At 42.6% G+C, this 12,025-nt stretch overlaps 2 protein-coding genes across 2 annotated transcripts; both read right to left on the minus strand.

The window, feature by feature from the left end:
- Nucleotides 1-2,440: 2,440 nt before the first annotated feature.
- LOC114795901 (rho GTPase-activating protein 19-like) lies at nucleotides 2,441-7,029 on the minus strand. Its single transcript, XM_028989618.1, has 11 exons — nucleotides 6,984-7,029; nucleotides 6,443-6,699; nucleotides 6,035-6,115; nucleotides 5,684-5,893; nucleotides 5,370-5,596; nucleotides 5,138-5,224; nucleotides 4,415-4,480; nucleotides 4,052-4,222; nucleotides 3,881-3,979; nucleotides 3,439-3,543; nucleotides 2,441-3,272 (listed from the first exon to the last, which is right to left on the minus strand). The coding sequence occupies exons 1-11, from the start codon at nucleotides 7,016-7,018 to the stop codon at nucleotides 3,189-3,191; spliced, it is 1,422 nt and encodes a 473-aa protein (XP_028845451.1). The 5' UTR covers nucleotides 7,019-7,029; the 3' UTR covers nucleotides 2,441-3,188.
- A 615-nt stretch (nucleotides 7,030-7,644) lies between these two features.
- LOC114796147 (neurotensin receptor type 1-like) lies at nucleotides 7,645-10,079 on the minus strand. The gene is made up of 3 exons (XM_028990079.1): nucleotides 9,971-10,079; nucleotides 8,460-9,427; nucleotides 7,645-8,367 (listed from the first exon to the last, which is right to left on the minus strand). Exons 2-3 carry the CDS (start codon nucleotides 9,307-9,309, stop codon nucleotides 7,964-7,966), a joined length of 1,254 nt encoding a protein of 417 aa, XP_028845912.1. The 5' UTR covers nucleotides 9,310-9,427; nucleotides 9,971-10,079; the 3' UTR covers nucleotides 7,645-7,963.
- Between the last annotated feature and the right edge of the window lie 1,946 nt (nucleotides 10,080-12,025).

Consider the following 12,025-nt stretch of genomic DNA (forward strand, 5'->3'; position numbering starts at 1 on the left):
CACACACATACACACACAGCAGTCATCCATCACAAGGATCTACAAATAGCAGCTCTCGGACTCCTCCCCCCTCAAACGTGTACCCCCCCTACACACACACACACACCCCCACTCCCCTCCCAGAAACCCTGCCTGAACTCACTCTCATTCTCTCCAGCTCGCTGCAGCCCCCACAGACCAGGAAGTAGCAACCTGCATGTCACCGTGCAGCCATGTCCCCAGGCCCTCCAGCATCACAAAAGAAGCTGATGGGTGTGTGAGTCTCTGCCTCTCGGTGTGTGTGTGTGTGTGTGCGCCTTGTGGGGTTTAATGGGGGTGGCTGGGTGCCTGGGGAGGGGGTCCATTGGGAATGTGCGTCTCTCTTTCAACCTCCCAGGGGTACAGAGTGGCTGTCAGGAAATGATCTTTTCAAAATTTTTAAGGTGGCCATGGAGACACACCATTGCCGGTACAGCAGGTATGATCCGCAACGTCCAAATGTAACGGCGTCATGTGAGGCAGTACTGAGCACTGTTACGGTAAAAGGCAGGCGACCTGCTGCAGTAGTATGGCTGTAAACTACCATGTTTCCTGGGGGGAATCAAACTGAATGCCATGTTTTTTTTTATATTTTGTCTGAATGTTATTATAGTAAGTTATTATAGGCATGTATAAGAATGACAAACTTCTGAAAAAATTAAATGAGTGTATGTGAGCTATCTCCACCAGGCAGGGATGTACGAGTGGCACTAGCCACTGTATAGCGTGGTAGTAGCCTAGTGGGTAACACACTGAACCAGAAGACCCAGGTTCAAATCCCGCTTACTACCATTGTGTCCCTGAGCGAGACACTTAACCCTAAGTTGCTCCAGGGGGGGACTGTCCCTGTAACTACTGATTGTAAGTCGCTCTGGATAAGGGCGTCTGATAAATGCTGGAAATGTAAATGGTCGAGTGAAGGCCTGACACCACAGAATTTGTTCTATTCACAGGGTAAAGATGACAGCGAGGTTCAGAAGTTTAACATGGTAATAACAGTTTTATGAATTTAGCCCTGCGACCGCTTTCAGGCTCCAAACGTAGTGAAATAAACACCTTGCTTTTACACTTGACTCTGGGTTAGCCACGCTTCCTCATGCAGGGCACTCTTGTGTCCGATTGTGAAACTGATTCCCCCTCCTTCTGAAATAAAACTCCAATATAAACACTCTTTAGCAGCAGAGAGGCCGAGCGCTGGCTGAAAATGAGCACTGCGGCGCTCAAAGGCAGCGGAGGAGGAGAGAAAAAAAAAAACGGAAACAGGAGCGAAAGCTCGACTCCTTCCCCTCTGACAGAGAGACATACTCCACACAAAGAGCTCCATCTGGCCCAGTAAAACTGTCACAAACGCATAGATCTTCTCAGAATGAAAGTTTAATTAAAGAGGGGACCACAACATTTCATGGTAATGGGGGTGTCATCCCTGTTCCCTCCAAGAGCGCTGTAAAACGAGAACATAGAATATAGCGCCCATTCATTTTTTAAACATGGGTGGTAGGAAGCAATGAACTGTCAGTTTGTACTACTTAAAACATTAAAAAATATGTACTTTGATGATGAAACAGATAGGGGTGCTGCTTACCCAGTACAAGTCTAAAAACATTTGGTCAGTTGACCTTAGGGTTAATCCCCGTATTGAATTTTAATATGCAGAGAGAAAATGAAAGGTTGCCTGTCAAGCATGAAAAAATGTGCAGAGGTCATTAAAAAATGTAAAGTAATCTGGAAACATGTGCTTTTAAATATAGGACATACAATGGGATCTGGCTGACACCAGTCCTTATTTAGATGATATGAGAAAACACCAGGCATTGCTTGGGTGTCCATAAGTGAGGCACATAAAACATATATTTACAGAACCAAACATGAAAATGGCATAATGATACGCTCAAACATTCCTTCGCTTGTGGTGTTCTGTCACACATGCAGGCAGCTACCAGATCTGCCACTAAATAAACTCTTTCCAAAGAATTCAGTTCGCATCGGTTCTTTTGTACCTCAAGTCAAAAGGGCATACGTTCCTTTACATAACACAGAATAAAACATTGTTGAAAAGAACAAGACATTCTAAAATGTAAGAACGTGTCTTACACTTGAACTCCGAATTCAGAATGGACAGTCCGTTTTCTTTTCTTACTGCTTCCCCTTGTGGATAAATATCAAACTGCATACAGTCCAGCAGTCCCAAACATATTTTATATATTATATTATTGATTTGTTATCCTTCTGATAAAGCACACAACAATCATCGGCATTTTTAAATCACAATAAAATGGCATGGAGGAAGAAAACACAAAGACCACTGAGATGTAAGTGTTGTATTTGGTATGGTAGTAGTCAAGTTTCATTAAAAATAATAGTTTTCTAAAATGAAGAAAGATATTCACTCAAGAAATACTAAAAAAAAAAAAAAATCCCCTCAGATAGTGGTTTTACTGATATATGCAGCATCTGTCACAGTACAGGAAAAGGATGCCCATCATAACATACTGCATATAAACAGAAGACAAAGATTGCATAGTAAGAGAGGAGGGAAGAATAAGTCAAACAAACAATCTTAAAACAGAGATGAATCATGTATATCTGTAACAGACAGCAACCTGCATTAAGAAATAAATAAATGGAAAAAAAAAAATGTTCCTCCAAAAAAAATTCACATAAATCACTGGACTAATGAGACACAAGCAGCACTAGCATTACAATTTCCTCTTTAAGTACATACACCAAGTAAGCTTTAAAACGTGCTTAATGCTGTTAGCCCAAACCCTCAAAACTTACAGATGTAAATTAACCAAAAAATCATTTTAAATTTGCTAACATTTCAGTTTGTGTGCATTAAAACCACCAATAGGCTCCTCTGCTGAAGAAAACATTCTTTGTAAATGCACTATGTACGTCTCAGAAAAAAAAAACAAAAAATCTGCCTATACTAAATATTTTGTTCAGTCCAATTAAATTCCTCATCATTTGTTTCCCATTAAAGTATTACAATAAAAGCATAAAATCTTCTTAAAAGAAATAAATAAATAAAAACAACATATGGAGCATGAGTAGAACTCAACGTAATAATTATAGCTTAAGGACACTTAAGAACTTCATGAAATGTGCAAGAGAGATCACTGCCCATTTTACCTAAAGGCTGATTTGTTTAAATGGAGGAAATTTTGATGTTAATATTGCAGTTTGGTCACAGCAGAGCACTGGGTTGGCGAGAAGCGTTTCCTTGTGAAAGATGAGGAGCTTGTATGTCCGTTCTGGTAAAACCAACATACAGTATTAACAAATAATCAACTTAAGAAATCAACTTAATACCACTGATACTATTTGCTAATAATTAAAAGCAAAAAAAAAACACTTCATACATTTAAAAATAGTTTGGTTGCCCAATTTCTATTTTGACTTTACTTTTTTTGTACTTACCCTCTCCTGTAACATGTGTTTCGCATGGTCCACAACTCCAGGTGATTCAAGAGACATTTGTCTTCTGCTCTTGTCTATTGCAAGTTGGTTACCAGATATTTTCCTCTGCTCCCCCGCAAAAAAAAAAAAAAGGGGCACATATAAAAAGTATTCAAATGTACACACATATCCAGTCACAGAAGATCTTTACAGCATACAGTTTTTGTTTGATGACATGTCCCAGCTGTATTATGAGCAGAAAAATGGAGCAAATGGAGTGTCTTGCTCAGGGACACAATGGTAGTAAGTGGGATTTTAACCTGTGATTTTGAGAGTGTTACTAACTGAGCTACTACACCCCCCCAATTGCTCCCCATTGCCCTATTTTTTTTAAACAGCATAAGCATGAAGATGTGCCAGAAAATCATACACTGGAACCCGTAATGACAAATGCTGAACAAACCTTTATAAAGCCACTAAACGATCGTGAGCGCCGATGCTTCTGGTCTGAAGGTGTTCTACAGTCAGGCAGTGAAGATCCAGGAGGCCCTTGCTTATTCAACTGCAAACCACAAATATCTCTCAGTCTCTCATATCTCTCTCAAAAAAAAAAAAAAAACAGTTTCCACTGTACCTGTCGTATGAAACGCTTTTTTTGGGCAGACTCGGGCATGTTACTGACGTGGTCAAAGAGCTCTTTGAGAGCTTCCTCAGTGTGCTGCCCTCTGCTGCTGGAGCTCCCGTTCTCACAGCCCACGCTCGAAGAAGACAAGCACCTGGCATCTTGTCTAAAATCCACTTCATCCTGCAAGATGGCAAAACGAAAGTCACAGATACTGTCCCCACACACTGCTCCCCGGGCGCATGTCATGGCTGCTCACTGATCTCTAAGGGTGATGGTTAAATGCCGAGGAGACAAGTGCTGTGCTTGCTGTGTATCACAATGACACAATAAATAAATAAATAATCACTTTCACAGAGACAACAATACAGGCACCTGTGTCTGAGAAATCTTTGATGATGAGAAGTGCATCCTTGCGTGTTCTCTGATGTACACCGGTGCCTTCAGAAAGAAAAAAAAAAAACAACAACCAAGATATCAAGTATATTCATCTGGGCTTTTAAATGTAGCTCGTTTTCATGCATTATTGATTCCAGTAAAAACCCTCAGTTAGGGTTAAAAATTATAGAAATAAAATTATTGAGGGGCGAAATGAAAGCCAATTCTACAATGCCTAGTACAATTTGGAGCAAACATGAAATCTCATGTTACCCTGCTGTTTGGGGTGTAATAATGCGGTCCTCTGAACACACAGTACTGGGCTCCATTCATATGCAAATCCAGACAATACTATTTGCACAGTGTAACCATGGAAACAAGCAACCAAACAAATAAAAACATGTAATATCTAATAAATGAAAAATAAATCAGAGAGCACCCTGGGTATCTGAATATAAATTACTAGTCTGGTTCTTAATGTGCCAAATTAGCTCAGCCAGTGATATTTAAAGGGCACAAGCACTAAATGTCTGGCTTCATTAGAGTTGTTTGTGAGGTGGATCTCATTAACATATGATCTTATCAAACAGGAAATTCACAACAAAGAGACAGGCAATGGACATTTATGTTCCAATCTAAATTTAAAAAAAAAATCTAATGACTAACACACACACTCTCAATAAATATGCTTTATATTCCATTTATAAAGTTCATTCTTACCTTGAACAGCTTCTGAGAGTGCTTGATCAGGAAAGCAACGCTGTCGTTCAGCTTACAAATGTTCTCTTGCAGATTGCTTGCGTTAACCTGTTATAGTCAATACAATTAGAATACAGGAGCTGCAGAACTATGGCAGTATTGCTGATTAAAAAAACAGAATTAGAACAAGGTTTTAAACATGATTCATACTGCTCAGTCCTGGCGTTACGTAAGGGTAAAGAATGAAACCTACTTTTTTAGGCCATATTATATGCGGGGCGAACATGAGGGCCAGATTTAGTGCGGACATTTTGTTCTTGTCCTGGTGCTTGGCGGTCCGGTAGAGCAGGTCCAGCAGCAGTTTCAGTAGACTTCGGTTAGGAGGCGGGAGCAGCATTAGAAGAAGTTGGAGAGACTGGATCTGTCGCTCCTTGTCCGGCACAGTCGTCTTATTACCCTCCTCATCAAAACGTGTGAGATCTGCATACAAATCAGGCGATTACAGTTCGATTCATTCACTTCGCACAGTGAGAAATGTCTGTGCCTCAGCTCGCCAGGGCAGCATACCAGCTATTTTGAGATGGGCGTGAAAGTGGCGGTGAGTCAGCAACGGCTCGGGCAGCTCCCCCAGGAACGCCTTCAGCACCGTGGCCACGTCGTTGGGGTGGTAGTCTCCCGTCTCCAGGTCGATGTCGGCGCCGCTGTTGAGCATCTCTCGCAGGGCCTGCTGCCGGATGCTGTTCCCCGGCACTCTGAACAGGCCCTCCACGTGCAGGCCTGGGGAAGGGGGCAGAGCAAAGTGCTTCGCTTTCAATTATTCACCAACTCTTCATCCGCCGCCCACGTTCTAGCAGATGACATCACTTCAGAGGGCAAAGGCAGCCAAAAATAGAGCTGATCAGAATGTGAAATACTCACTTTTAGCGAGGTACTCAATAAGCTGGTATACTTGTGCAATACCTTCTTCAGTGAGCGGGGCTCCGAAAATGACCCCCTTATCTAAAGAAAATTAATTTGAAGCACATTAAGGGAGGACGTCTGCCTTCACACGGCATGCATGACAAATCAAAATCAGAATCATGTTTATTGGCCAAGTATGCACATACAAGGAATTCGATTCCGGTAGATGGTGTTTCTCAAGTACAGAGTAGAAGAAAACAACAACAATGTGTAAGGATGTGTGTGTGTAAGTGTTATTTGTGCAAGTTGTATAATATGTTTTTACTGTTTATGAATATATATACTGAATATAAATGTATGTATGAATGTACATAGGTGTGTATAAATGAACAATGAAAAGGTACAACAAACTGAAGTAATAAGCACCTTTGCGCTTGAGGAAGTTGAAGGACCTGAGGAAGCCCGACGAGGGGGGCACCTCCGGCTCCACCGCCCCCTGCAGCTGGGCGAACTCGGACCCTGGCAGGTCGATGAGCCGTGAGATGTGGCTCAGCACCAGCTCGGCGAACACCTCCGGCTGCTCGTGCCGCAGCTTCTCCACGAAGAAGTCCGGGTTGAAAATGACGGTCTGCTCCTTCGCGGTCGGCTCGCTGCTCGCCACGACACGGCGAGCCGCGCCCTCTCTAGCAGTGATGAAAAAATACGATATAAATACGGACTTCGCTGTTGTAGCAGGTTAGCATCGGAGGCTAATCTTCCAGACAACGTAAAACATTTCTTATATCCGACTCAACGTCGTTGTAGCAAGTTAGCATCGGAGGCTAAACTTCCGGAAAACGTAAACTACGCAACGGATATAAAAAAAAAAAACTACATTTCTTATATCCGACTCGACGTCGCGCGTGTCCGTGTAATACGTCACATTCACACGGCTGTAAAACACGACAGCTTTCGCCAACGCCTGTACCTGCCGCCGCGTTCGTTTTCTCCGCCTGTCGCCATGTTCAGTTCGAACCTCCCGCCGCTGTGCTTTGGCCCCGCCCACCTGCGACGCTATTGGCGGATCTTTTTTATAAGTTGTGGCAAAAAATATATAAACTGCTCGTGCAGACAGGCTGGCCGAGGATTTGACATTTTAAAAAAAAAATACCAGAATTAAATGGTTATGCTCGGTGGGAAATTGTTAGTTGGAACAGAATGAGCAAGCTGCCGGGTTCAACAGGAGCGAAACATGCGAGTTGCCGCGTGGGGGCGCCACAGTTCCAACCAAAATCAAGCCGAAGTGTCCAGTTGTTTTCAGATGTTTATTAGTTTTATTTTGGAGAACAGAATATTACAGTTGTTTTAAAACAGCACACTGCAGATTTTGTTTCATATGACTCTAGAGCCACGGATTCAAACACAACAAAACAAACTGTTGCCAGATACATTATGAATCTGATGAAATCTCTGAGGTTATGGACAATATTCTTTATCACAGTGCAAATGAAAATTGAGATTCAATTATAATTAGTGACCAGGTAATAATTAAATGTTAAAAATGGGAAAATAAATTGGAAAAAGAATAACAACATTTTTACTTGTATCTCTTTTTGGGGTTTACATTTGCATGATGACCCATCCTCCACCCTATTAAATTTGAAATGGTGCAGCTATTTTGCCTTCACTGCATGTTAACACCACGTTGCACATCACAGCTTCATACTGATGCATCAGCTCGGGACCACGGGAGACATTAGACACACAGCATCCAGGAACTGGACACTGTCCTCTACTGCTAACTAAAAAGCATTATGAAAATGCAACATTACCCCACTAATATTTTCTCATTAAAACTGGCAGACATATAAGAAATATAACACCACCACAGAATAATCAGCTTTTTTTTCGTTATTTGTGCCATTATTAAGTTGAGTAACAAATAAGCCAGGGTGAAGTTGATGAAGTCTAATGATCCCGACTCTGAAGACCTATAGTCTGAGGGTCTCCGTCGTTCAGCCGGAGCCTCAGGCACTCGCTGGCCTCTCTCCCCGATAAACTGCCCACTCCAGAGGAGTTCCGGCTCAGCTCCCGGCCCACAGACGGCTGCCCATTCCTTCGGCCCGCCCAGGGGCAAGGAGGCTGAAGGGACCTCATGGTCGTCCAGCAGGCTCGGCGGAAGGTGCTGGAGGAGATGCAGAAAAGCACGGGGTCCAGGGCACTGTTAACGTACCACAGTGGCAGGGAGAGGTACGTCTTGAGCACCGTGTACACTGCGAGTGTTTGTGCAGACCAGACGTCGTGGTAGACTTGCATCAGTGACGAGGCAATGTCAGGGAAATTGCAGAGGAAAAATGCCACCACCACCGCACCTGTAAAAGCACCAATAAAGAATAGCATCAAGATATTGATGGCGTCGAAAGTTTGTATAACGTAACTGTGCGATTCCTCTCACATGCCTTACCCATGAGCCGTAATGCTCTTTTCTCTTGAAGGAGCATTTTTCCACTCTGGTGGCACTGCACGCTGCTACCTGAAGCCACCGAGCGAGTGAGACCCATGGCCCTTCGCTGATGGCTGTTCCTCCGGAGGTGAAAGAGGATGAGGACGTAGAGGGTGAAGATGGACATCAGGGGCACCAGGAAACAGAGGACGGCTTTTAGCAGGATGGCCACCTTGTAGAGCACGTAGGGTTTCGCCTCGGTCATTTCACACATGGTGGAGGCCTGAAAGAGTTTGTCTGGAGATTGGGCGCCATAATCCAAGATGCAAGCACGGTCATGACTGTACACAAGACCAAAGGGTACGGCGGACATCACGGAAAACAACCAAACGAAAGCCAGCAGGCAAGGTAGGCGTGTCTTCTGAAGGCTTGACAGCGACCACAAGGGGTGGCAGATGGCCATGTAGCGCTCCATGGTGAATCCCAGGATGACCCAGCTGGTGGTGGCGCAGTATATCTGGCGCACCATGAAGTAGGCCTTACACAGTGGCCCTCCGAGCCTCCACGGGTAGATCTCCCAGTAGTACCTGTAAAGTGTGACGGGTATGGTGAGGAGCTGGATGACGTCGGTGAGGACTAGGTGGAGGAGATACAACTGGATGGCGCTGGCCTTCATACGTGCGTCGATGAGCAGCGTCAGGATGCTCATGCCGTTGAAGAGGACCCCGAACACGAACAGCAAACCGTAGAACACAGTCATGGGGATGGCAATGTGGTAGGGCTCGCTCTTCATGGCACCAACGAAGACGGGCGGTTCCGAGCCTTGGGTGTAGTTGCAGTAGAACTGGATGATGGTCTCTGTGTCATTCATTTTTAATTTAAGGTCGGAGGTGGCGATGGTGCACCGAACGCTTTGAAAACTGATCAAATTAGTCCTTCAATGATCTAAACAGCAGGCTGAAGGTCCAGAAATACATCCACCTACGGAGCTGATGGAAATAGTGGAATAGAAGACCAAGAAGACCACACACTGAATGTTATTCTTCAGCAAGTGCATTTCAGCTGCACTAGGAAGTATTTTTTTAATATTTTTCCCTCTAAATACTAACAGGAACAACAGGGTTGAGGAAATGCACTCAATATTTTCATTGTAGAGCTCTTTAAGCAGAGCTCTTACAAACACTTGCAAATGGCACAGAATAACGACAGACCAGGCATAATGTGAGGCAACCCTTTGTCTTGCAAAGTTCATACTGTTTTGCTGAATATTTTGTATTGCTATGCAGGTAGCAATATTGATGGGTTAAATTTTTTTTCATGAATGGTAAAGCTACTAACTTATGCAAGTTAAAAAAGGTAACAAAGAATGGGGAATATCCAATTATACCTAATTATAGCTAATGTATTATCAAAATGTATTGATTTTATTAATTATTCTTGGCCACATTACATAAACATATTACATCTCACATTGTATTATTTAATACACATATATGCAGGAAATAGTTTAGAAACACAAAATAAATACTTACAGCATATGTGTGATGGAGAATGTTATCCAGTATCACTGAAATGTGCACCAAGGTTTGATTCCAGCCATAAAATGAATTGTTCACCGAGCTCCTCTATCTACCTACCATCTCTCTCTCTCTCTCTCTCTCTCTCTCTCACACTCTCTCTCCCCCACTCACATTGTGTATCTCCCCACTCTGTCCACGTATATATCATTAAATCATATACTACCAGTTATTTTCTCCAGTATATCCAGTATGTTTTGCTTACATGCATTAAGCTATTCATTCATACACTAATCATTTAATCCATTCATTTACTCATTCTTTCATACAAGCATGCATTCACAGTGTTGTCCTTGCATACGGTCCCTACTTTATTTAATTAAATGCAGCAAATCAATGCAGGAAAGATATTTGTGCTTCTGTGGACACAGAACATATAGAAAATCTACAATACTAGTGACAAAATGCTAGATGCTTCCACAATGCCTTTGTGCATTAATGCTGATGAAATTTGATATAAAATGCATTTAAACATTAATTGATGCTGCCGTGAAAAGGAATCTGAAATTGCTTCATACAACACATATCTAAAACATTAGTTTGTTGGTCTATTGCTTTGTACACAGATGAGATGCTTCTCCTTTTGCCTACATCAGATTTTAAAACCACCACCTTTAAACATCTTTATAAGCGAGGTCTTAGCTTTGTGATATTTGATTTAATAATTATTATGGAAAAGTACATATAGTTTAAAACACAGACAATTACATTTTTATGTTCTTACTTAAATGCATCTAGTCAGGGTCCTGTAGCTGGACAGAAATACAGCGGCTCATCAGATGACTAAAACAGTGCAACGGATATTTGCAAGAAAGTCAGAAAAAGGCGACTGCACAGAGACACTCTTGCCAGATGGTCCTTGACAGAAAGCTTTTAGACATGATGAGAAGATTTGAGTACATGCACCAATGCAGGATCAAAGCTTTATTATGCCGCATGGATGCCGGACCGTCTGCCTGATTTAAGACATGGTGAAGAGGGGAACATTCAAGTAGGCGAAACAAAATAGTCAGTGTTTTTTTTTTTTTTTTGTAATATAAAATTTTAATTTCCTAAAAATAAAACAGGTACCAAATTCATGTATGTAGACCAGTTTTAGTACTTGGCTCTGTTAATTTGTAGCGTTATTGTACAGAACAGTACCAGTCAAGAGTTTTGACAGGCCTTCTCATCCAGTGGTGTTTTATTCTTTTTTTTATTTTCGAGATTGTGTCGTAATCAAACCAGAATGTGCTTTATATTTTAGATTCTTCAAAGTAGCCACCTTTTGGTTTGATGACAGCTTTGCACACTTCTGGCATTCTCTCAGTCAGCTTCGTGAGGTCACCTGGCATGATTTACTAACAGTCTTGAAGTGCCTTCAATTTGTAGTCCAACTCATCCAAACCCATCTCAATTGGGTTTAGCTGAGCTGAGCACGTTCCTAGACAGCAACAAGATTCATGAAGTATATCAATCAGGATTTAGACCTCATCATAGCACTGAGACAGCGCTGGTTTAAGTGGTTAATAGCCCGCTGTTGAGACCTCGTTTAGCAGTTGTCAGGAACCAGGATTTATTTTCTGGAGTCTTCACTGGAGTCTGCCGGTAGTCTGTGCGCTTGATTCCGTGTCTCGGAGAAAACAAACAGAAGCAGCGGCAGACAGTGGCACTGTACGACCGATACTGAAATATGTGGTGATAGTGGTATATTGGTGCTACAGTGGGCCGGTACCCTAACTAGGACAGTCTAACTAGGGTGAATTTAACACTGTCTGTGTCTAACAGGGGGACTGTGTGATAAAGGACTTTATAATTGGCACTGTGTCAAAGTGAAGCAAAATGAGTGTCTGGGCCTTTAACAGAAGACCCGAGAAAACAGAAAACAGTTTGGAGACCCGGACACTGACTGGCAAGCCGTTCCACAACTGCGGAGCTCTATATGAGAAGGATCTGCTCCCAGCTGTGACCTTCTGTACTTTCAGTACCAGTAGTGCGTGGTGCGTGGCGGGTCGTAAAGAACTAAAAGTT

The sequence above is a fragment of the Denticeps clupeoides genome, chromosome 8, assembly GCF_900700375.1.
Source record: "Denticeps clupeoides chromosome 8, fDenClu1.1, whole genome shotgun sequence".
In the NCBI taxonomy this organism is placed as follows: domain Eukaryota; kingdom Metazoa; phylum Chordata; class Actinopteri; order Clupeiformes; family Denticipitidae; genus Denticeps; species Denticeps clupeoides.

Coding starts and splice junctions, on each gene's coding strand:
- LOC114795901 (XM_028989618.1), bottom strand. CDS start 7,018: ATGGCGACAGGCGGAGAAAACGAACGCGGCGGCAG. Junction 4,481..5,137: donor ACTCTCAGAAGCTGTTCAAG/GTAAGAATGAAC, acceptor TTCTTTCTGAAG/GCACCGGTGTACATCAGAGA. Junction 3,980..4,051: donor AAAAGCGTTTCATACGACAG/GTACAGTGGAAA, acceptor TGTGGTTTGCAG/TTGAATAAGCAAGGGCCTCC.
- LOC114796147 (XM_028990079.1), bottom strand. CDS start 9,309: ATGAATGACACAGAGACCATCATCCAGTTCTACTGCAACTACACCCAA. Junction 8,368..8,459: donor AAGAGCATTACGGCTCATGG/GTAAGGCATGTG, acceptor GTGCTTTTACAG/GTGCGGTGGTGGTGGCATTT.